Below are 23,352 nucleotides of genomic sequence, written 5' to 3' on the forward strand. Positions count from 1 at the left end.
AAAATCGTGAAGGGGAATATTGAAAGCTGAAATCATGGGAGGACAATAATTTGAACCTAGTCCTTCCCAACTGCGGGGGGACGTCTCACCCACTAGACTGTCCAGTCATTACAGTGAGAGACAAAGGAACGAGGAAGGTGAAGGTGGTAATCAGATGAAGCAGAGTCCATGTTACCTGTTATTCTGATATCTATTGATTGGGCAAGAGAACTTTCATAGAGTTCAGAGCTTCCTGCCTCTCCGACCAGATGGAGGGACTTATGAGGTTGGTATGGGTGGGACCCTTGTATGGCCGGAAAACAGGTGAACTCATACTGGTGATTCAAGATGAAGCAGAATCTGTGTTACCTGTTATTCTGATATCTATTCTAGACATGCACCAGTCGCGAAATTACTACCTTCGCCTTCCTCACATCTTTGTCTCTAGCTGTAATGACTGGATGGTCTGGTGGTTGAGACGTCGTCAACAAAAGTCATGTTGGTCAGTTCAGTTGACTGGCGGCCTCTGTTCAAGTTTCATTTTTTGTGTCTTCATGTGATCGGCCAGACTTGAACCAGTACTTGTTTTCAATATTATAGAACCTGCTAAATGGACTGGAAACATGTGTTTGTCCATGAAAAATAACCACTCCTATTGTGCTGCCTCCGCATTTTTTCTGCTTATGTAAGCAGGCCCACCTCAACCAATGATTGATTTTTTTAACCTTCATATGACTTGCTTGGCTTCAAATACACCTTTAATGTGGGGTTATTGAGCTCTCTAAATATGATGGTGATGCCCTTTTTGTTCAAAAAAATCACATTCCAAAGTTATGAATGTCTGTGATGCTGAGGTCCTCAACCCAAGGTCGATTGTTTCAGCCTTTATATGACTTGATCTCAGGCTCATCATCAAGGTGATTGATAGATATATATTCAGCAGCAACAGAAATATTTGATCTATCAAGTCTTGTTCTAAGCGTGCTCAAGTCCACCGCTTTCGCTTATGTAAGCAGTGTCACCCCTGTCATGCTGCCTCACCCAATGATTGATTTTTTCAGCCTCCATTTGACTTGCCTGGCTTCGAATAGAACTCGATTCAGAGGTTATTGACCAATCTGAATCTGATGGCAATGCTTATTTCGTCCGAAAAAATCATGTTTCAGAGTCATGGTACCCCCTCCCCCCACCTACTCCACCAAGAAGCATGATTTTATGTCAATACAGATGTGCTAAGGGATGTTCCTAGTGTTTAATGATGATACAAATAGATTATAGATGGATTCAGAGTGTTCTGAACCAATATGGAATGTGATGTGTGAGTTTGCCTGGTACCCCCCCTCAAAGATCGATTTTTCTAGGCTTCACATGACTTGTCAGCACTTCAAAAGTATCCTTCCTGGGGGTTCTTGATGCTTCTGAACACGATGGTAAAGCCAGATTTGTCAGAAAAAATCAGGTTGTTGAGATATGTAGGGTCCCCCTCCCCCCTCCTAACTCATATATCTTGGTATTATATAAATACCGGTATATAAATAAGTGTTCCTACTGTTTTAAGAGCATATAAATCGATTGGAAATGGTCCCAGAGTGTTTTGGGCCCATCCTGATTAAGATATGCGAGTTTTCATGGTACCCCCCTCAAAGATCGATTTTTCTAGGCTTCCCATGACTTGCTTGTGCTCTAGGAGTATTTTTCCGGGGTGCTCTTGATGTCCCTGAACAAGATGGTGAAGCCCAATATGTCAGGAAAAATCAGGTTGTTGAGATACAGAAGGTCCTCCCCCCCCCTCCTACCCCATATATTTTACAACACTCACATTTCACTCAAAACCGATACTGAAAATGGTTGTCCCAGTGTTTTTAAAGCATAGAAATCGATTGGTGATGGTCCCAGGGTCTCTGGAGGTCAGCATTGTTGACCTTGGCTGGTGGGATGAAAAACTCAGTATTTTGACATTATCTACAGATCCCAACCGCCGATTTCTTTCATTCCGGGCTCATATTAATCCTTGGGCATCCCTCTAAAATATGTACCAGCCCAAGAAGAGAAAAAAATTTCAAACTTTGAAACCTATTTCTGTTTTGACCATATAAATAGATAGGGTTCTTGAATTTGTAGAAGGTGCATCGCTTATATGAGATCCTCTTGCCAAGGACTGGATGGGTTTCGTCATAGTGTGACTTGAGATAGTCGAAGATATGTATGATTTTACTCTTTGCAGATACTGAAATGAAGTAGTGTTCATTGCCCAGCACGGCATAGAAATCAACCGTGGCCAACTCAGCCCTACGTGACGTTAGTTGAATGCATAGACTCATCAAGTGCAGGTATGAACATTTGCGGGTTCTAGAGACGACCGAAATGTGTGTGTGGCGGGTAATGAAAGATAAGGGAGCTTCAAGTTGAACGGCTAGAATGCAGTTCGAGCTTCAAAAGGGCTCAAACAATGGCTTACTAAGCGAGTAGCGCAAAAGATGTATCGGTGAAATACTAGTACCGTGTTGTCAATACAACAACCCTACGGGCACCCCTGGACCCGTTATTTCGTTTACTTCATTCCATAGAGCTACGCTTTTTTTTTTCCTAGTGTTAAAACCTTTCTACATCTAGCTACTCGAGGCAGCAGGATTCAGCACCTCAAACTCATGTGTGGTAGCTCGTTTTGCATTTGGCAGGTCAGCTGCACTTGACAATGCTCGTTTGCGGGCGGAGGGTGACACGCAACAGAGATTATTGGCATCACGAAGACGAGCAGATGGTTTGGTTGGTCGACCAGAGTGTCTAGCGCCAGTAACAAATGTGGCCGCTTGCCATCCAGAATTCAAGAGGACGGAGAATGATGTATTTGATGAGGCTGGCTGCATCACCCTTCAGTGAGGAGCCAATCCGAGCAGAACGCAGACTTCTTTGGTAGAGTGAAACAAGTCGGCGCTGTTACCGATTTGATACCTATCCCCGCCCAGCACGCATTCACAATTTTCTCCAGGCCGTTCGCGCAACTAATATCACTCTTTACCTCAAGGCTCAGAAAGATCTTCACTGGCTTCCTTGTGATAACAAAGGGATAACAGTACTGAAATGTCAGACAAGTAACAAACCTGTGCACGTTTTTCAATAGATAGATAATCAAACTCATTGGAGCGTTGAACAATAGACACAATTCATTGCGACAAGTAACGTGTCGATAATACAACATGGCGCGAATTCATTTCTCTTTCATTTTATTCTGTCGCCCCCAGAAGCTTACAGCTTGCTAGAAGAAAGACCCTCCGTGAACCTCCTTTCAGCCTCCTCAAAGTTGATAACGCTCCAGATGGCATTCAGATACTATAGATGTGATCAATGAAGTGCCTCTCGCTCCAAACAAATTATGATAGCTCACATCAACCTTAACGTTGAGATACTGGAGGTAGAAAGCATGCTCCCAGATGTCAACCCCAATGATAGGGATGTGCGTCAGAAGCGGGTCCTGGTTTGCAGTCGTGGTGACCTCAAGGCGCTTGGTGGAGGGGTTCAAACCCTGAGTGAAGCACCATGAGCGCTACATCATTCGTGTGTGGAAACAAGAAACTTACGAGCCAGCCCCATCCGGAACCTTGAATACCAGCGGTGGTGGCATTGAACTCCTTCTTGAGCGCATCGAGCGACCCGAAGGTCTGCTCAATGGCCTCCTTAAGAGGACCAGCCTTCAGGGAACCACCGTTACCTTTGCCCTCACTGGAGGCAGGCGCTAGGTTTTTCCAGAACAGAGAGTGGTTGATATGACCTAAGTATGCGTAATGAATGACGTGAGATCGCGATCGATGACGAGCGATAAGCCAATAACGCATCTAGCGCTTGAAGTAAGTATGAAGACTTACCACCACCGTTGAACTTGAGTGCTGCCTGGAGGGCGATCCGCTCTCTGGGGGTAGAACTTTTTGCGTAGCTAGCCTCTGCAGCATTGAGAGCGTTCACATAGGTTTGATGATGCTTCTTGTGATGAAGCTCCATGATCTGCCTCGAAATGAAAGGCTCGAGAGCATCATAAGAGTATGGGAGATCAGGGAGAGTGTGTGCGGACATGATGGCTTCGATGATAACAGAGACAATGGTGGAGAGCTCAAGAGAGTGGGAATATGATAGGAGACTGATATCATCCATTTATCTTAGTTGTCGTTTGTTTATCAACGCCGCATACGTGCTACAAGCCCACGTCATACGATTATATACAACTCTGACATCAGATACATCATAAATGCAGTGATACACACAAAATGTAGGCTAAAATATATTCTCCCATACTTGTACATACAGCATTTAGCCACTTCTGTCAATAATCGGAAAGTGGGAGGACTTTTCCTATATGCCGGAGTTAATCAGCGCTGGCAAAACATTGCACGAGGTCAGACACACCAATATTTGCATACGGACTTCTCTTGCGGCGTCCAAGCAGATCGATATCACCACTATCAAAGAACGAATAACCAGCTAAGCATATAAGTATCAGTAAGCTTACCAAAAGCTGCGCATAAACAAATGACTCACGCATAGTATCCCCGTAGTCGCTGCCCGATTCGTCTGACCCGTAATCATGGCCGTTGATTGGCCGACCAGTCTTAGAGTCACGGAGGATGCCAGCGTGATCGACAAATGGCGCAGGGCGTTCATTTGCGGAGCGATGGAGCTGGATTAAGATCCTCTGAACTTCTAGCAGATATCCCTGGAGGGTATCCAGGAATCGGCGCGTCTGCAGATGCTTCGATGAAGCGACGCTGTAAGAATATTCGTCAGTCTCAATGACATGTCGATTGATAATGAGAATTGTAGCGTACACACTAATCCCATTCTCTTTGATGATATATCCAATGCCATACCCATCAGCCGCAACGGGCCCGAATCCGAACAAGCGCAATGCAGGATTTCCACAGTTTGAAGTGGACAGAATAGACGTACTTAATAGACTCCAGCCCGGGTCAGCGAAGATTGATGGAAGAATATTCTTCTTAGTGTTTCCGTTCGGGATCGGGTCATCGGGAGAAGGATCGAGGTTTCCTGCCACCTGGCGCTGATGCAAGCAGTATAATGCATACAAGTGTCTGCAAGAAGCCATCAATACTGAAGGGGTACAGCTGACAGGAGAACCGACCGGTCTTGGCCTAAGCCTTGGCTGCACTCCTTCGTAAGTTGTACATGTCGCTCACACGCCTTGCGCAATTTACGGATCTTCTCATTGGGCAAACACTCCGAGAAAAATGTCTAAATAAATGAATGGAAATCAGTAAGAAAGAATAACCCAATGCTTGCATAGGTGCTTACCTTCGTGAAGTCCACGCTTTCTGGTTGCACTGTCCGGATGGCTTCAGTCCTCCCGTGAAGGAAGGCTTTCGTCATTGCAGGTTCATAAGTACACTCCGTTCTCCCTATCACAATGTCAGCATTAGGGTTACAGCATCTCTGGAGCGCATCCTGACCATAAAGCCCGAAGTATGCCGCCTGGAAAGCCATCTGCACAAACGCATCGGGGCTGAAACCATGACTCGTAATAAAATTCTTTCCATAGCCCTTAAACTCGAGCGCCTGACAATCATTCTGACATATAAGGTCACTCAGCCGTGTCTCAGCATACCGGATGCCAACTCGAATTGAGGGAGTCAGTGTCCACATGAGTTTAGAGGGTGAGGTATCATATGAAAAACTTTGAGAGGATGTTGGCAATTTGGCGCCGGCTATCGACTTGGGAGGCCTATAGGACTTAGCGTGCGGAGAAAGGGATGCGTGGAATAGAGTGGGTGCGGAGGGATTGATTGAACGCGCAAGCAGCATGAGGCCTTCAGTGAAGACATCTGCGGCAAACCTGATCGCAACATGAGCATATAGTAATAAAATAGTCTGAGGCGACTAAGAGGTACCTTAAAACCGTGTGGCCGTCAACGCCAGTATGTTCAAAGTTGATGCCGGCGGCACCATCCGCACACACAATAATTTGCAGCTTAAATCGAATAACGAATCAGATCAATTACCGATAAGCATCGTGAACGCTGACTCACTTTGTCATACCACCGGTTAGTACACGTGCCAACTTGCACACCTTCCCGCAGGTCATAAGTTCCGCAAAGGAAATTACTGCATAGAGCAGCGAGGTCTTCTCCCTTTTCGCCGGTTTGAGCGAGCGCGCCGATGCCATCGCGACCTGGGGCTGCATCATCCAAGCAAACTACAAACAAAGCATCATCGACCAGCCGCAGGCAAGCTGCATTGGTCTTATCCTGCACGAGTTCATGTCGAAGGGAAGACCAAGTTTTCCTATTCTCGGTAGTGAGAACACCAATAGCCGTACGAGCAACCTTGATGAGCCACAGTTAGAGGAAATAGATAAGTGTTGTTCAATGAGTCCTGACCTCAGTAATTGGAGTCTTGTCAGCGTCCTTGCAGATGGCTTGTAGGTTGCGAAGAACCTCACGTTCGGTTAACAGTGGTCGGTTGTCCTCATCAAGGGCGTCAAACCAATCTAGTGAGATATTAGTGGCTAAATGCATGGGCTAGCATGTCCAACTAACAGAACTGTCCCCTCCGCAAAACCACTATGTGACGAGCCGCATCGTTCACGAGCATCTTGCAGCCACGCTAGCCAAACGGAATTTGATTTGAGTTCAGGTATGATTTTGCGAGACATACCTCTGTTGGTATACGAGCAGTCCCGAACAATCTACTGTACTGATCCATATCTAGTGCGCAACCACGTACGGCATCGGGGTCAAGTAGACCTTGGCGGAGATCATGAATAAAGCCTAATGACGATATGATAAGAGCCGTAGCGCGGGGTAGCTGAGAGCCCCGATCCGGAGTAGGATCATTCCTGCCGGCGGTGGATTTAAGGAGGGTTTTAGAAGTCAAATGAAAATCACATGAAACGCACTCGAGGACAAAAAACGGGTTGAGAGCAAGTACTACAGGATCGCTGTGCGAGAGATAACTTTCATACCTACCCACCATAAGGATGAGATACCCATGATTAGAAGAAGTATCTAAAGGTAAAATAAGAGAAGCTCACCAGAAGTCCTCGATATAACTGCGAGCAACGAAAGGGTTGCAAGACAAGATCCGGAAAGCCATGATGAAGCAGTTCGAATAGCGATGGACAAAACACACCTTGCTTTCTCTTGAGCCCACTCATTCAATCTCCCCTGTAGAGCGGGACCTTCGCCATCTAAGAAAGTTCGAACAGCATGTTGAGTGGCAGCATGTTCCTTGTCGTCCTGGAGACCTCGAAGAGCGGTCAAGTAGCGCATGCAAGTGTCATCGAGAGATGGAACTGGAAGCTTCGGCAGGGTATGCTGGTTCGAAAAGGTGCGTCCAGGAGGCGGGGTAGTTGTGCGGAAGGTTGTTGTTGGAGTTGCCATCGTATTGGCAGTGGCCACGCAGAGAGAAGGAGAGTAGTAGGCACCGCGCTAATTAGTCATTTGACACTTTGTAGTTTCTCGAGTGAACAATATGACAGATTAGGCTTTGATTCCAGATCTGATTCCTGAAAGCGCGGAGCTACATAGCTGGAACATCCTGGTGACCCAGGATCAACATGAGCTAAGCGTTACTTACTGTCACTGATTCTCTTGGCTAGGATTCTACTCGGCCGGGACTTACAGCGGCCATTCTGATTCAACTCAACCTCGCATGTGTGCGCTCAAACTCCATCTCATACATATACGGGTACCTTAGCGCTTGAGCGATTCAGTCACATACCCAAATCACAGCAAGGTACCGGGTTTTCAACAAGCCAGATACGGATCATTCTGAGCCGTCAGAGTCTGGCCTCAGGATGCCGCACCTCTAATGTGTGGCAACAAGTGGCCCAATCTGTGAGCACAAACTAATTTGGACTACTCTGCTGTCAAACCGAGGTACTGCTCGCACTCATGCAGTCGCCCACATACTTGTTTGACCATGTCATCGCTCACATTTGCCACCGAGAATCTGATCCAACGCTCCCAATCCATCTTCGACTGACCAAGTGACTCGAGTTCAGACCCGACGCTGTCATCGCAGAAGAACTGCATGGGAAGGGCTAAAACGCCGAGTTCTTCCGCAAGTCGCTGGCATAGTGTGATTGCAGGGATCCCAACAAAAGGGTGCCTTACAAAGGCGAAATAACCACCCTGCGATCCGATCGTCCAACCGGGAGGGAGATGTGTGCGGAAGATATTGTGGCGTATTTTGAGCGATTGAGCACTGGCTTGTATTGACTGACGCAATATAGGTAGCAAGCCTGGAGAAGCAAGAGCTAATTGTGGAGGGCGTGGTGCACATATTTGTAGGCAGTCGAGCGTGGTGGTGACGTGTTTCAAGAGGTCGGGTGAGGCTGCAATCAAACCCAGCCGATGTCCAGGGAAGCAGTAAGACTTGGAAAAGGAGAAGAGATGGATGACGTTGAATCTCCATGACCAAGAGGACTTCGACACCTCGGTCTGAAATGGAGAGAAAAGGGTGTGCGGGGGCATAATGTCCACAAAATCCCGGTAAGTCTCATCAAGTACAAGAGCAATCTTGTGTTTCTGTGCGAGCTCGGCGAACTTTGAAACCAAGTCTGGGGAATAAATTGCACCTGTCTGTACGGTGGTTATGAGTTAACGCACGTCAACCAGTAAGGGACGAACTGGGTTATTTGGAGTCACAAGCGCAATTGCTTTTGTCCGCGGGTTGATTAACTTCTCGCAGTCGCTCGTTGAAGGAAGGAAGCCCTCATTAGCGCGAGTATATAGTGGAACTGTTTTGATGCCGAGAAGATTCAAGCTCATTCTGGGCAGGTAATCAGGTAAATGAGAGCAGACTCAGTGAGTAAACTACCATACTGGTGGTTGAAATACCTACTCGACGTCTTTTGAGCGGGACCACAAAGGAGAGGTGACAAACGTACCATGGAACTGGCAGGATAATCTCATCTCCTGGATCAGCAAGACACATCACAGTCGCAACAAATGCCATATTGCACCCAGCCGTGATAGCAATGTCGTCTTGGGTGACATCTATATCTGGTCCGTATACTGTCTTCATCTCCTCCGCAAAGGCAGAACGAAGGGTATGTTCTCCAAGAACATGGCAGTACCCTGATGATCCCGGAGAAGACGATGAGTGTGATAGAGCGTCGAGAAGAACCTTGGATGGAGGAGTTCCTGGAACACCTTGCGACATGTCGAGCAAGGGCCGTGTTTTTGTCGGCTTATACCCTACTCCCCATGATTTTGCGTGCGGGATACTGCGGCATGTCTTCAGTCAGAGAGGTTTTTATGAAGGCTCTTGATGCAAGTACACACGGAGGTGATATTGTGCTCAAAACTCCACGTGACAACCGGAAGGACAACGAAGACGACATTGGCAACGATTTATCGTGTGGCAGAATTCCACCACTGTCCCAAATTTTTGGTGCAATGAATAGGATTCAAGATGTGATGAGACAGGTCAGTCAAGGCGAGCATGGGAAGAACGGTTAATTATAGGGCGTAGCTATTTTGATGCGGTCCTGCCGCGCCTGCCGCGGTCGTGACGCGGTGTGACGCGCATGTAACGCGGCACTGACGAGCCTTGACGCGGCCACTGACGCGCCATTCCTATATGTTCGACATTTGACTTCCAGATCAAGTTGGATGAATTCCTTTGTTATTTTATTTGCCATAGGGACATGTACAACTAGGTACATAAGCCAATGACTATTTTCTTTTCCTCCCTCTCTGGACCCTTCGAGCCTGTGGAACACATCGACGTTTAACGGGCGGACATTCTTCAGCCGGCAGAGAAGGAACTCGGCCTTAACACGGTCCTGGTTGAGAAGCACTGTGGAGATCGTTGCAACAGATTCACGGGTACCAGTAAGGCCGTTACGACCAGCAATTTGTGCCGCAGGGCCAGCAGCAGGATTTTCGAAGAGAATTTGGTCAAATCCGCGGCATGGACGAGGTTTGACGCGGCACTGACGCGCATGTGACGCAGCACTGACGCGGCATGTGCTATGGTTGACGCGGCACTGATAGTAGGCCTTGACGCGGCATAGAGTGTGGATGTTGATCTTAGCACAGAGACTGCGAAGATGTTTGGGAGAACTTGTCGTGGTGTGAGTGGTGCTTGACCCAGCCTAGACGAGGCTTCTGACATGCCATGGTTGGGGCTTGAGTCGCTTGACGTGGTGGTGCAGAGTAGTATGGAGAGTGGCTCGAACTTGATAGGGTGAGGTCGAGGCTTGATGCAGTGAGACAACACTTGACACTGCGTCTGAAAACCAACATAGATGAACGCATTAGAGGTAACACAACAATACAGGACTAACGCGCAAGATGCATACTAGTAGTGTGAACACAGAGGATAAGCACTGTAAATTTGGTGAGAAGTGAATACAGCACTATAGAGCCTGTACGCAGGCAGACACTCATATGTTGATCATTAACGAAGATTCAAAGTGTTTGGAATAACATATGAAGTTGTTTGAACATGATCTGTACCCTAGAATTTGTTACAGGGCCGCGTCAATTTCACCTGGCCCTTAATTATATGCGTAATTAAACTTACCACCCTCCTTCATGGTGCTCCGCTTCATATTCACCAACGCACGGTGATCACACAATCTGATGGACGCTAAAATCTTTGTACTCACAGGCCTAGGCTATTTGATTCTATACCCTAGACAATAACCATGCGGGAGACAAGCACATCTTTGATGTCACTACCCAGTGCTATTGTAATCGGAAAGAAACCCGTCGAACAGGTTCGTTCGAGTCGTAGACCGTCTGATCCTCGGGCGGTGCAATTTTAAAACGCTGTTCAACTAAGAGGATATAAATAAGCAGTGATCACAATCCCCCACTGCCAATACCGTCCACCGTTTCAATGAAGATGTTTGTACGTTTTCATCGTGCGCTCGATCCCTCCGAACTTCTATGATGCGTGTGTGGCTTGCGAGAGACTCGCCACGCACTTGCAGTTCAAAATAGAAGAGGATGCTTTGGAACAAGATGAGTGGGGTGCGCTACCATTTCATTCTACAGACGAGAAGGTGCGAGTGAACTTGTCTAGATAGCATTCATGCGCTCAACAAGTCTCGATCACCACTAGGAAGTCTTGGAATGCGGCAAAGACTGGTTTCAAAACTTGTCGAAGTTTTGCGAGAAGGCGACGGAACTAGGACATGGTGGAAAACCCAATTGGCATCAATAAAATAAACAGCAGTGAGCACGGAGCTCGATGAGGCTATACGCTCAATGTTCAGGTGGTGTCGTAATGCAAATATCTGCATTGTGCGCCTCTCGGATCCCTTGGATGTGGAGTAGATGAAGAACGATGTTTGGTTTATGAGAGCAAGTTAGAGTCACAACATGATGGAGCTTTCGGTTGATTGTATCTCCTAAATTCACGACTGCCCATTTGCTCCAGTGGTCATACGGACTTCTCGCTCAGTTGACAAATATCGTAAGTTCGCGCTGGGAATAATCAGCTATGAGCTAGGTCAGTGACGAGAAAGCTGGTGTGTTTCATCCTCAGAAAGACCATCTCTGTTTGCTACTGGGTCGCACTGTGGAGGCAAAGCAATTGCATAAGGTGAATATGCACAATGTGCTTACTGTACGAACGACCTTCCCTGGTGGGGAAGCTCCGAGTCGAAATCACTTGCTGTAGTATGGTTGTAATGAATGACCGGCGATACCTACATATATTATCTACCAAGAGGTCAATCGGAGTACATCAAGGCACGTTCAAAAATAAACTGGAAGGTGTACTGCATGTGTGTCATGACAAACATTTCAAACGAAAGAAAGTAAAAAAGGGGGTGAGTCGATGTATGGCTAAATGCCTCACTGGAGATGTATTGTGAGGATACACGTAGCATGAACGAGCGCAAAATAACTCGAGACTCGTTCAGAAAACATATATCAACGAATGACGGCTCCAGAGACATCGGAAAACCAAGCATGTTGATCTTTGGGTGATGCCCAATCGGACCCATGTCCTGATCAATAATAATATGAGAAACCAATTTGCAACCGAAAAGCATTTACCAGACAACAAGCAACGGAAGAATTCGCGCACCTCCAAAAAACGTCTGAAAATGCATGCCCTTGATATGGGATGCCTCGTCCTCTCGGAAAATTAGCCCCTTTGCGTGGATCACACATTCGCCGTTAATCCAGAGCTGGAGTTCTCCTAGGACACAAGATTCAGTATTACCCCAGCGATCACTACACCTCACCATCAGCTCTGCCGATATCATTAAGTTGAACACGTTGTGCGATAGTTGTCCAGACACCTGACCCAAAGATCCATGCGCCGATTCCGACTGATATCCCATAATCAGGGTTGGCTTCGGAGCAGGGCGGAACCGCAATAAGTGCATTTGTATTTGTTTCGTTTATAGGTAGATAGGCGTAAATTTCTCCTTGCCCACCACGCCTAGCCAGGCATCAGGAAACAAGTCAGAAAGGGGTGCGTGCTACTTACCTCCACATGAGACGAACATCAAAGCACTTGCAACGGTCGTTCTGCCGTCCACCAGAGCATCTATAGGCAATGTCGCCGATACCACCGTCTGCAATGCATCAATATCTCATTTCAGCACTTGATCGGGGATGAGCGCACATATTCCTGGCAATTTCCCTCCTTTGACCCACTCCCAACCCTTCTCAAACATCACCCGATATCCAAAAACTGCTTCTTTTGCGCCTTCCAACAAGGACACAATTTCTTTGGGCCCACCGAGATAAAATCCAAATCCACCAGGGATTTCCGTTTTTGGACTACAGGAACCCTTGGGGTATCTGGCCTGCCAAGCGAGCTGAGGGTCGTCCGAGGATGGATGCAGAGTGGGTGGTGGGCATACAACCTCGTGAGTCAACGAGCGCGTGATTTTGTGTATCCCAAGAGGAGAATCTGCGAGACGGACTGAGATGACATGATGCTCGTCAATTGATGCAGGAGAGGGCGAAAAAGTCGTGAATCCTAGGTGAAAGCTGCTGATTGGGAATAGTTGTGACCAAGGCGAAAGCATACTCGATGCCGCTCGGTCCTATATGATAATACCGTCGAGATGGCAAGATGTATGAAAAACCTAGTGTGAAAAGAAATAAGAGCAAGATGATAGTCGTAGTACGCGCGCGTAATGAGTGATATGAGTGAAGTTATGTAAATATTTAAACGTGACACAGCGGGAAACTGACACTTTACCACCTTTTGCCGCCAGTGAAATTACATTCGAAAGGTAATCCAGAGTGCTCTGAAACGCTCTAGGCTATGTCTGGAATGGTCTAGTCAGGTCCAGATCTGCTTTTGATTGAAATTCAAGAGGCAAAACGTTGAAACCCCCGATGTGTGACCAACTTTGAGCTAGTTCAAAACCCATTCTAGGGTTAGGGTTTATTCGTTGACTAAGCAAGAACGCGTAGCCGCTTCCGAATTACATACTACTAGTATCATAGTACGACATACTTATTGCTACTTACCGTAGTACAACCAACCAACCAGGTCACTACACTCTGACAACAGGCAAGACTACTTTCCGCAGCCAAATCTTCAAGCACGCAAATTCATATCAAAACCACAGGATATGCTACCACTCTTTGGGGACGAAAGACGTCGCGAGATCAATCTTGGCGGATCGAGCTCGGTCACCACCTCTCAAGCAACTATCTTAAATCAGGCCAGAGCTCGAAGAATCGAGAGGGAAACTGTCCGAAAACGACAAGATAGTGCAGTTACAATCCAGGCTTGGTGGCGTGGCATCACCGACTCCAGAAGGGTCCGCCAGGAACTTCGTGAACTGTTCGCAGGTGATATTACAGGACTCACTGGCCTCCGATGTCTCGTCCTCATCGGACAAGACACCGATTTCCTCGATAAATGGGCTGTGGAGGTCCTTTCTCAAGGTACGCGGCTTCCGTACGACGCCATGCTTCCACCAAATAATCATTCACCTAGGTTCGCTATTCAGCCTCGCCCATGGCCGTGATCGAGAACACTGGCTTGTACTGATGCGACAAGTTTTCTTCCTACTCCTACGCTCTGTTTCTGATCGCCCAAGGTTCTGATACATATTCTCAATCTCTTGACTGAGCTAACCTGATCCAGATCTGAACGCGCTGTCTCATGCCTTCAAGTCTTGTGCACTCTCTTGAACCCAGCATCTGCTACTGAAGCATTGGGATTTTCTGGTAATCAGCTCACTGTGAGCATCACCGAATATGCTGTAAGGCATGACTTGTATCAATACCTTGCTCGTTCAATACAAACCATTGTGAGTTTCCTTGGCCCTATCTTCTCTATATCTTTTATATTGTTCTCAGGGGCCGGAGACAAAGAATGCTCCAACCCTACCTTTCTTTGTGGAACTCATATATCGCCCGCTCAACACATTAGAACGCTCTTCAGAGGCATTTTTGCAGTGCTTTCGGTCTCTCGTCATTCATATACTCACAATCCCTCTTCTCCCAAATCGAATCCCGATCTCGTCACTCACAGCCCTTTCCGCAAAACTTCCTCTATCTTCATTATCAGTCTTGTCGACTTCTATTGCCGAAATTGTCTCCACAATCCCTCTCCAATCCCATGTGCATCTTATAGCCAACCTGTACGCTTTTACCTCCCCAAGATATGCGATTCTACCTCTTCCGTCTTTGAAAACATATCTCCAGCTCATGACCGCTTCGCTGAGCATCCTTCCTGTGCATGTGCTCGATCCTCCATCAGTATCTGATGCCCGCGCTCCCACAATGTCTTGGGCTGACGATGATGATTCGGAATCAGAACAACCACAAGTTGCAGTTGTTACATCTTTTGCACCGACGCCAAGGCTGCCTCCGCTAGATGCTCGGACACAGAAGCGTCTCCAGATCCTTCCGAGTCCTTCGCACTTGAATTCCTTGCTGAAGGCAGCTCAGCATGATCATGGCGCACTTCCCGATCTTGTATCATGGCTTGTCAACTTATGCATCGTATGTCCTACCCGGAAGAGCAAAATACTGAGTACGTTGCTGCTATATGGAGGGGGTGGTCTTGTGCGCGAGATTTACCGTGACTATGTACGGAACTCTCCACTTGGGAAAAATGAAAATCTGTCATCCTTGATGGGTTCGTCTTCGTGCTTCCTGTGATGAATCATACTGATTATAATCAAGACCCCTCGCTAGCATCGGCGTGGCCGCCTCTACTCTTACTCACTGAGCTTTATACTCAATCTCTCTTGACGATGGGTGATGATGAATTTTTCTCCAACTCCCGAACGTCGTTGAGTTTGGACGAACTGGTGGCCTTTTCTCGTGCGCTGTTTAACATCGCATTTACTCTTTACTGGCGGGATGACCAGACGAAGATCCAGGAAGGTGGTGTGCCGGGTCTGAATCTCCGTTGGGTAGGTGTACGAGACAAGATAACGAAATGTCTACAAGCTATTCATGCACGGGAGTAAGTTCGCGCATATAATCGCAGTCGCTCAGTAATTCATACCGACTTGGTATTTTTCAGCTCCCGCAAACCTTTCATGCCTGAGAACCACTGGCATATAAGCTCTCAGATCGACATGAATTCTTTCATAGATGCTGCTGTGTGGGTCGCACTCGTGAATCTATCATCTCTAATCTGTGTTAACTAACGTCTTCACAGATTCGAAGAACAGCAGCTCGACGAGTCCTCTGCGCCGCGGACCTTGACGAAGAGACAGCTCTCACACTTTTCCCCTCGGCTCGGGGTCCTCAACAATATTCCATTCGCTGTCCAATTTGAGACTCGTGTTTTGATTTTCCGGCGCTTCGTAGAAAACGATAAGTGGAACCGCAATAGGGACACACGTGGGCGCATCGATGTATCCATTCGCAGAGGCCATATCGCGCAAGATGGATATGATAGACTGGCCGAAGCAGATCTCAGGGCCCCGATCGCTATAACATTTATCGATCAATTCGGAGAGCCTGAGTGTGTATAAGGCATAAAATTTGTCTAATGTACAGATACTGATGGGTGGTCATTCGTTAGGGCCGGAATTGACGGCGGTGGCGTGTTCAAGGAGTTTTTTACTTCCTTGTGCAAGGAAGTGTTTGACACAGATCGTGGACTATGGCTGGAAACTAAAAGGAATGAGATTTACCCTAATCCCCACTCGTACGCCACAGAACGTATGTTGTTCGCAGATCTATTCTTTGATACTTACACTCACGTTCATATCCGATGCAGCGCACAATCTGAACTGGTATCGCTTCATCGGACGAATTCTAGGCAAGGCACTCTATAAGGGCATCCTCGTCGAGGTCGCATTCGCAGGGTTTTTCCTAGCCAAGGTAATTGCCGTATCATTGATAACAAGCTGTCACGTGATTGATCAACGATACAGTGGCTAGACAAACAAAGTTTTCTGGACGACCTTGCTTCTCTCGATCCTGATTTATACCAGGGTCTCATATTCCTCAAGAACTACACTGGAGATGTGGAAGATCTCGCATTGAACTTCACCGTTGCGATCGAAGGTTGGTCATTACTAAAATCTGCGCTCGGATTATATTTTCTGACGCGGGATGTTACCAGAGTTTGGGGTCGCCAAAGCTGTGGACCTCATACCCGATGGCAGCAATGTCCCGGTGACCCGGGAGAACCGACTGCAATATATCTACCTTACTTCTCACTACAGACTGAGCAAGCAGATCAAGCTCCAGAGCGAGGCATTCTTTGAGGGTCTTTCTGATATGATAGACCCCAAATGGCTTCGGTGTGTTGGGATCAAATTAACTCTGCCTAGATTGTTGATATAGCTCTTTCTAGAATGTTCAATCAGCAGGAACTTCAGATATTGCTAGGTGGCGTGAACGCACCTGTGGATGTGCAGGACTTGAGAACACATACCCAATATGGGGGCTTATATGATAATGACGAACCCACTATACAGACTTTCTGGAAGGTCAGTATTTTCATGGACTGCAAATTGTATTATCGATCGTAACTTTCATCTGTAGGTTTTGGAGGATTTCGATCAGGAACAACGACGGTTGTTCTTGAGATTTGTCACAAGCTGCAGTCGACCGCCACTTCTGTGAGTTCATAGCCTCCACTATTTCTCCTTGCTACTTGCCGTGTCAGGCGCTCATAATTCTCCAGAGGTTTTAAGCAGCTAAACCCTCTCTTCGCCATACGCGATGCAGGGAGTGACGAGCACCGATTACCAACTTCAAGCACCTGCGTGAACCTCCTAAAGGTAAAATGACTTTGTGCTGACATATATAGCGTAACTGACTTGTTACAATCAGCTGCCCAGATATACAAGCGAAACAAAGCTTCGTGACAAGCTCCTACAGGCAATCTCCTCTGGCGCTGGCTTCGATCTCTCATAGTACCCTTCTACAGCCATCATTTTCACCCACTGTATTGTTGTTGCTGTATCACGGATATATACAGCTGTACAGCATCTTGCAAGATGGACTTTACATCTTGAAATATCATCATATTTCTATCAAATTGTTTTTCTTCCTCCAAGGGCGGCATAGATACTGTTTTCTCCTTTATCACCCAGTCTTTCCTCCTTGAAGTAGTTCGATATAAGAAAGGCGACGTCTGTCAAATGTGTCAACTGAAAGTAATTCTTGACTTAAACTTAGTTCGTCATACCAAGCGATTGCTCGAAATTGAGTCGGGGGTCACAGAACGACTTCGTTGAGGTTGACGGTCAGAAGAGCAATTGAATACGGATGTAGTCTGGCACACCTGGTATCTGAGCCCCAGCTGTTCCTCGCTGAGCTCCATGCTTCCCCCAAGACACTCTGTCACGCTGAAGCCTTCGTCATTAAGTTCGCCTGTGAACTCAAGACTGACTCCGCCAAGCCGAGACCCACATGCAGCGTGAATACTGATGCAGGAAGTCAGCTCGCTGATGATAGTCCCAAAGTTACGTGTTTTGAAGCCACTGTTGGAAGTAAGTGTGCTTGGAATGGCTTAGCGCTCACGTTTCACGTCATCAAGGATGTAAACATACTTTCCGTGCATGGGATCACATACCCATGCGACCGGGTGTTGAGAGTGCTTAACGGCTTCAATGTGGCCAGGGAGGTGATCCCCGATCTTGATAGCTTGGTCAAAGGTTGTCGAAAACAGTCGAGAATGAACGCACTTTTCCTGCTCCGTACCTGGTGATGAGTGTCACGCGACCACTCTCTTTGTTTGGATTCACGACTATAAAGAGGCATGCGGTGAGTACGTTCTGTGAGACGTACTCCCAGAATTATACATACTTTGTAGGAGCCTGATTAGCTCTGCACTTTCTAATGAAGGTCCGACCTTGATGCCGATGGGATTGCGGATACCTCGGAAATACTCGATATGGGCGCCATCAAGCTGTCTTGTACGGTCGCCAACCCATATAAAGTGGGCAGAAGTATTGTAGAAGCCCTTTTGCTGCGGAGACGGCCCTGACCGGCCTGACCCAGCGATATTAACTTCCCGTGTCATTGCTTGCTCCCAGTCCAGCATTAACCCTTCGTGGCTGCAGTTTCCAATACCATTAATTTGATCCGCCACACTATGTCATGTCATTAGGGAGCTGACCTCGTGTAGAAATCAATCTCGCCCAGAACACCTCGACCACCACCCCGGTCAAAGGGCGCACTTTCCCTACCTGAGTCAGCGCCTATCGTGTGGCTGAAGTCGAGCGCATCAGAAAGACCTCGAGTGATTTTTTCAAACTCGCTCCTGCGGTAGATACAATGCCCGAAATCAGGGATGTAAGAGCATGTGAGAGGATATACTGACCGTAACGCCGGTGAACGGACATGTGAGAGTGACCAATCCCGCGGGTGATGCAATGAAGCAAATCCGGATGTGAGAAGCCCACGAACGTAATTGAGGGTAGCGGTGGAATGAAAGTAGGCACTGATATGAGGAAGGATGTTCAATGACGATTATAATGGGGTAGTGAAGCACAAACCTAAGGAGTCTCTCAGGATCTGGGGTTCGATCATTAGGATCAAGCCTGCTAAAAGTTTAGTTGTCAATCAAAATAGATTCTTCTGTTGTCGCTACCCATTGACGTTATCACCACTGCAATATGAATTCAAGTTGGAGTTAGATGATGTCTGACTCGATGTCTGAATTAGCCATTGCGCACCGGAAGCTCAAAACCTCTCTATTGTCAATCGTTTCTGTCCCGCTGCTCCTGGGCTTGGCATATTGCCCAGCAATGCGTCCGATGCGTACCTAAATCGCGAAAGCCCGTTGTGAGAATATATGCGCGCTGGCAAACCAATCATGCATTATGGCATGCATCTTCAACGCACCACTGGGAGACGCCCACCCCAAATAAGTATGAGAGAAAACGAAAGTATCAACCCGATCTTTGCTGATATGTTTTGCTTCCAAACGCTTTAGAAGGCTGCAATGAGAATGGAATAGCTCACTTGAGTACACGCGTCAAAACTTTCTGCGCAATCTCCCGCATGGAGCAAGAAGGCCTCGTTCCGTTGCACAGCAGTTATCTGAAAGCGAAGGCGCTCAATCTAGAATACAATCACGGTAATGAATAGCAGCAGATAAAAATACTAAACACCGACTTCTGCGGGCGTTACGAGAGGGGGTAAAGCATTGATTTTTGTCAAGACTCTGATTAATTGAAGGTGTAAATTACGGATGCGTATTGAATTGCACGTGTACAACAGACCTTTGGAGATGTTGTTGGTCAGGGTAATCTACCATCTGATATGTAAATCAAACGTTTCATGATTCATCATCGATTGAGCCTAAACCTGAACGACGGCATTCCCACCTGAGCAGCTGACCTCGATTTCCATGAGGAGGGATACCAGTTCGAGTCTGCCATTGGAGAGATCAATATGCAATCTCTCGTAGCTCGTGCGCAAGGACTCGTGCTCAAGATAATCGATAATCTGGTGTCAGTGCTGGAACAGATCGGATCAGTTCCGAAGTCGACTTCAGACTCAGATTGTTAATTACATAATCACAATTTTAGCAGTTCATGAACTTGGCCTCGTTCCGAGTCGACGGAGGAACAATACCAATTGCTGTGTGGGCTTTCGTTAACGTTAATGGAGTCATCGGTACGTTTAATCAAATCCCTTTGGCATGCGAATGAAACAAGATTTAGTACAGTTTTTCACCCGGCTCCCGGGCCTGCTCTAGGCTGTTAGAGACGGTCCATCATGATAAATCATATCATTGCTAGTTGGTACTTTGGGTTTGCCACTGGTCGTACCATACTACCCGAGGGTGATCTCATTGTGCGCTGTCACCCAAAACGAGATATAACATACGTTTCAACTGCCCACTTTCCGCGGACACAAATCTGTCAGGCAGAAACTTTCTTCAGCATAATCAATTCCAATGGAGTGTTCGCAGGTCCCTCTCCATAATGTATGCGATCTAGATAAGGTTTATAGCGCAACACGCCGCAGCACTGGAAATTCATACATCTTCGGCTTGATAGCTCTCGACATGAACCCCCAGTTGGTTTTGAACTTTGGTTGATACACTTTGCCGGCTAACCCCCCGTGAATGTATGGTTCATCCTGTTGAACCGCACTGGGTATCCGTTTCTCCAATATAAAAGGCATTTCATATTCGTTCATTCGTTACGCAGCATAGCTTGCAATGTCCCTTCTTCTGCGCTCTTCCCTTGTCCTGGTGCAAGCATTCTGCAACCAGATTGCATTTACTCCGCCTAATAAAACGCCAACAAAATGGCGCTATCACACTGAAGAGGCATCCGTGTTACAAATAGCTCCGTTGATCTTCAAGGTAAGCTGGTGATATTGTAGCTTTTGTATCTGATTGAAAAATTGTGTTTTATTTAGGCCCACACCATAATTCTATGGCTGATCGCTGCATATGAAGTGATTTCGACATTCCACTATTTTTGTGGATCGTTTTTCTCAACGCAGCTATCAAGCCACGTCGACTCAGTACTCTGTCCTGCACGTCGCACACAACATTTAGTCACTCCCGTGTTCTTGCTCGGGGTCATGATGGCTGCTCTCGGGATGTTTATCCGCGTGCGCTGTTTCCATGAGCTCGGTCACTTGTTCACCTTCGATCTCACCATGTACCCTGAGCACAAGCTCGTGACATCTGGATTTTACAAATATGTCCGGCACCCAGCCTACACAGGCTCCTTGTTGCTCGTTGCGGGAATTGCCTTCTCGCATTTAACTCCCGGGAGCTGGGTAAACGAATGCGGCATCCTCGGACCTGTCAGCTCCGCATTGTTAGGGGCTGCGTGGTGGGCTTGGGCCTTGTCCGTAGGTGTGAGCCGTGCGTACGCAGAGGATGGTGAGCTCCGTAAACTATCTGCATCAGAGTGGGATGCATATGCCGCGGAAGTGAAGTTCTGGTTTGTACCGGGATTACTGTGAGCCCGTGGCATACGTCATCGGTAGATCAGTTTGCCTTGAAGCCTGTTTCTTTTCCCTGTCTAGTCACGACTCACTACTAGCAATTCATTTTAAACAACCAATCACTCACGACTTAGATTTTATGTCTACACGCAGATAGCTCTTATGTGCATTCTAGGATCCCGCTACTCATCTTTGGTACAATCTGCTTCCACTTAATTTATATTAGACCATAGCTTCTCAATAGGCCTTGGATATTTATGGTTCGCGCTGTACGCGATGGTGTGATTTACTGTTCAGCTGAATCGGGGGACTAAACAAAGCGGTTGTGTGGCATTTTTCACAACAATCTCAATGCCTACTGTAAATGCACTAGAAATCCTGCGAGGCTCAGAAACAGAGCACATCGATAATCGGGTATGTTGCCGCACTGCCTTTCCGGATCTTGCCTTAATTGCCTTTTTGGATTTCCTTCCTACCGCATCGACGCAGCAATGCGGCAGGTCTCTTACACACCTTAGCTATCTCAGAGATACGATGTCACATCATACCAGGTGAGATTACAAGGCTGCTGTGATAGTTAAGCTCCTTGCGTTTACGTTTCAAACTTTAGTGATTTCAGTCACCCTCCTCCGGCGTACCAGCAACATGCTTCAATGCCACAAATATCACATCACGACCATGCTTACTGCACCCCGCAAGGGCACACACATGATCATGATTGTCACAGGCATCATGTAAACTGCCAGTCCCCCATGCACATTGTAGTACCAATAATCCCCGATTCTAGGACCGTGTAAGCTTTCATTCTGTACCCAATTCTTTCAGTACTTGATAGAGGTGACTGCTAGAATTCATTCAAGGCATGATGTGCAGCGCACGAAATAAGGATGCAGCTATTGATACTTATCTTTAGGTACAATGAAGTCGACCCTCTCCTTCCAACAGGAAGACGACGGAACAATGACCCAGGATGTTGCTTCTTTACGATTCTCGGAGCCGTGATCATTTTTGGGGTGTTTGCCATCGGTTTCTTCTCATTTGTTCCCCTCAATGAGTTTGCTTGGACCAATATCGAATCTCATTCCTGCACCACTTATGCAACAAAGGAGTACGTAGCAGAGCTCAACGCGTCTCGTTGGAGCCGTCATAGGATGGAAATCTGCATGGCTACTCCGATGTTTGTTCATGGCCGGCCTCACTGGCCTTCCAGATGCGAAGATGTTGGTCGACCTTTGTCACTAGTCCTGATAATAAAGATTGACTTTGTATAGCGTTCAGGCACGGTGATGGGACATTTTGCCATCAACCATGACGAACCCGACTGCGTCACCTACTGGAGTGGATATAAGGACATGGTAAGCTGAAGATGTTATTTTTTACTCATACTAACCACTCGACCCTGTAGGGCTGTTCCGCTAGAGGCTCGAAGAAGAGAGTAAGAGTGGATGCACTATTTTCTGGGACTTAATTTGATCATTCTTGCAGCAAATTGAGCAACGTCTCGAGAACTTGCCATTCCTAGCAGACTATAAAGAGTTTTGTGCAACAACCCCTACTCGTTTCCTAGACCGGGAATTCACTGGCGCAGACTCGTGCGTGAATCATGTATGTGTATTTTGGCTTCCTTTATTTTTCAGTCAGCTGACATGCCGATAGATTTGGGGTGTCTACGGACAATGGTTCATCGACGACCATAGTTGTTGAAGCAAGCGTCGAGCATCGTTTCTCGTACCCAACAATTTTATCTCTATTTCTTATCCCGACATACATGTACCATTTACTGATCCAAACTATGCTTTAAGTACTTTTCATCGTAGCTTGTTGTACAGGATCGTTTTAAATGTAACGTCAGGAAGTGTACCAGCTAGGTGTCCTTTTTGTCACTTGCACGCTGAAACTTCGCCAAGTCAATTCTTCAAGAACTTCAAATATTTATGTACCGCCGTTTGTGTGTGAACTTACCTTCTGATGTCTAGCTAGGGTAGATTATGATGCAACGCAAGACGCATAATGGAACATGTATTAGGAGAACAAATCT

General features: G+C 46.9%; 8 protein-coding genes across 8 annotated transcripts; 3 read left to right on the plus strand and 5 right to left on the minus strand.

Annotated features, from left to right (window-relative positions):
• Positions 1-3,117: 3,117 nt before the first annotated feature.
• F5147DRAFT_719698 (Manganese/iron superoxide dismutase) lies at positions 3,118-4,141 on the minus strand. Its single transcript, XM_041438770.1, has 4 exons — positions 3,843-4,141; positions 3,558-3,748; positions 3,365-3,502; positions 3,118-3,309 (listed from the first exon to the last, which is right to left on the minus strand). The coding sequence occupies exons 1-4, from the start codon at positions 4,123-4,125 to the stop codon at positions 3,226-3,228; spliced, it is 696 nt and encodes a 231-aa protein (XP_041287553.1). The 5' UTR covers positions 4,126-4,141; the 3' UTR covers positions 3,118-3,225.
• Positions 4,141-7,511, minus strand: F5147DRAFT_719701 (carnitine acetyl transferase). The gene is made up of 15 exons (XM_041438771.1): positions 7,114-7,511; positions 7,016-7,033; positions 6,881-6,946; positions 6,640-6,820; positions 6,522-6,588; positions 6,363-6,472; positions 6,012-6,308; positions 5,874-5,953; positions 5,436-5,818; positions 5,281-5,384; positions 5,111-5,220; positions 4,797-5,060; positions 4,510-4,736; positions 4,378-4,452; positions 4,141-4,323 (listed from the first exon to the last, which is right to left on the minus strand). The coding sequence occupies exons 1-15, from the start codon at positions 7,362-7,364 to the stop codon at positions 4,295-4,297; spliced, it is 2,262 nt and encodes a 753-aa protein (XP_041287554.1). The 5' UTR covers positions 7,365-7,511; the 3' UTR covers positions 4,141-4,294.
• Positions 7,512-7,560: 49 nt separating this feature from the next.
• On the minus strand, positions 7,561-9,427 carry F5147DRAFT_719707 (pyridoxal phosphate-dependent transferase). Its single transcript, XM_041438772.1, has 5 exons — positions 9,273-9,427; positions 8,876-9,214; positions 8,811-8,825; positions 8,616-8,757; positions 7,561-8,567 (listed from the first exon to the last, which is right to left on the minus strand). The coding sequence occupies exons 1-5, from the start codon at positions 9,329-9,331 to the stop codon at positions 7,842-7,844; spliced, it is 1,281 nt and encodes a 426-aa protein (XP_041287555.1). The 5' UTR covers positions 9,332-9,427; the 3' UTR covers positions 7,561-7,841.
• Positions 9,428-11,495: 2,068 nt separating this feature from the next.
• Positions 11,496-13,252, minus strand: F5147DRAFT_719713 (polysaccharide lyase family 14 protein). The gene is made up of 5 exons (XM_041438773.1): positions 12,580-13,252; positions 12,442-12,529; positions 12,194-12,393; positions 12,034-12,147; positions 11,496-11,953 (listed from the first exon to the last, which is right to left on the minus strand). The coding sequence occupies exons 1-5, from the start codon at positions 12,986-12,988 to the stop codon at positions 11,877-11,879; spliced, it is 888 nt and encodes a 295-aa protein (XP_041287556.1). The 5' UTR covers positions 12,989-13,252; the 3' UTR covers positions 11,496-11,876.
• A 291-nt stretch (positions 13,253-13,543) lies between these two features.
• Positions 13,544-17,309, plus strand: F5147DRAFT_584991 (HECT-domain-containing protein; the record flags this gene model as incomplete). Its single annotated transcript, XM_041431823.1, has 15 exons — positions 13,544-13,862; positions 13,915-14,017; positions 14,065-14,230; positions 14,280-15,063; positions 15,111-15,396; positions 15,457-15,537; positions 15,595-15,903; positions 15,964-16,103; positions 16,162-16,265; positions 16,319-16,451; positions 16,510-16,690; positions 16,744-16,879; positions 16,935-17,011; positions 17,077-17,173; positions 17,226-17,309. 15 exons carry the CDS (start codon positions 13,544-13,546, stop codon positions 17,307-17,309), a joined length of 3,000 nt encoding a protein of 999 aa, XP_041287557.1.
• A 119-nt stretch (positions 17,310-17,428) lies between these two features.
• Positions 17,429-19,783, minus strand: F5147DRAFT_585005 (DAHP synthetase; the record flags this gene model as incomplete). Its single annotated transcript, XM_041431825.1, has 16 exons — positions 17,429-17,529; positions 17,584-17,623; positions 17,680-17,896; positions 17,948-18,033; positions 18,083-18,144; positions 18,204-18,454; positions 18,517-18,660; positions 18,721-18,840; positions 18,896-18,940; positions 18,991-19,008; positions 19,076-19,164; positions 19,245-19,319; positions 19,365-19,463; positions 19,518-19,566; positions 19,625-19,659; positions 19,730-19,783. 16 exons carry the CDS (start codon positions 19,781-19,783, stop codon positions 17,429-17,431), a joined length of 1,485 nt encoding a protein of 494 aa, XP_041287558.1.
• Positions 19,784-20,452: 669 nt separating this feature from the next.
• On the plus strand, positions 20,453-21,583 carry F5147DRAFT_408384 (uncharacterized protein). The gene is made up of 2 exons (XM_041429646.1): positions 20,453-20,718; positions 20,775-21,583. Exons 1-2 carry the CDS (start codon positions 20,572-20,574, stop codon positions 21,330-21,332), a joined length of 705 nt encoding a protein of 234 aa, XP_041287559.1. The 5' UTR covers positions 20,453-20,571; the 3' UTR covers positions 21,333-21,583.
• Positions 21,584-21,610: 27 nt separating this feature from the next.
• Positions 21,611-23,343, plus strand: F5147DRAFT_719737 (uncharacterized protein). Its single transcript, XM_041438775.1, has 9 exons — positions 21,611-21,728; positions 21,804-21,865; positions 21,925-22,107; positions 22,163-22,174; positions 22,228-22,534; positions 22,586-22,669; positions 22,720-22,749; positions 22,800-22,919; positions 22,971-23,343. Exons 1-9 carry the CDS (start codon positions 21,666-21,668, stop codon positions 23,016-23,018), a joined length of 909 nt encoding a protein of 302 aa, XP_041287560.1. The 5' UTR covers positions 21,611-21,665; the 3' UTR covers positions 23,019-23,343.
• The last annotated feature ends 9 nt before the right edge of the window (positions 23,344-23,352 follow it).

Source organism: Suillus discolor (genome assembly GCF_016758755.1).
Source record: "Suillus discolor strain FC423 chromosome Unknown F5147scaffold_79, whole genome shotgun sequence".
Taxonomy (NCBI): domain Eukaryota; kingdom Fungi; phylum Basidiomycota; class Agaricomycetes; order Boletales; family Suillaceae; genus Suillus; species Suillus discolor.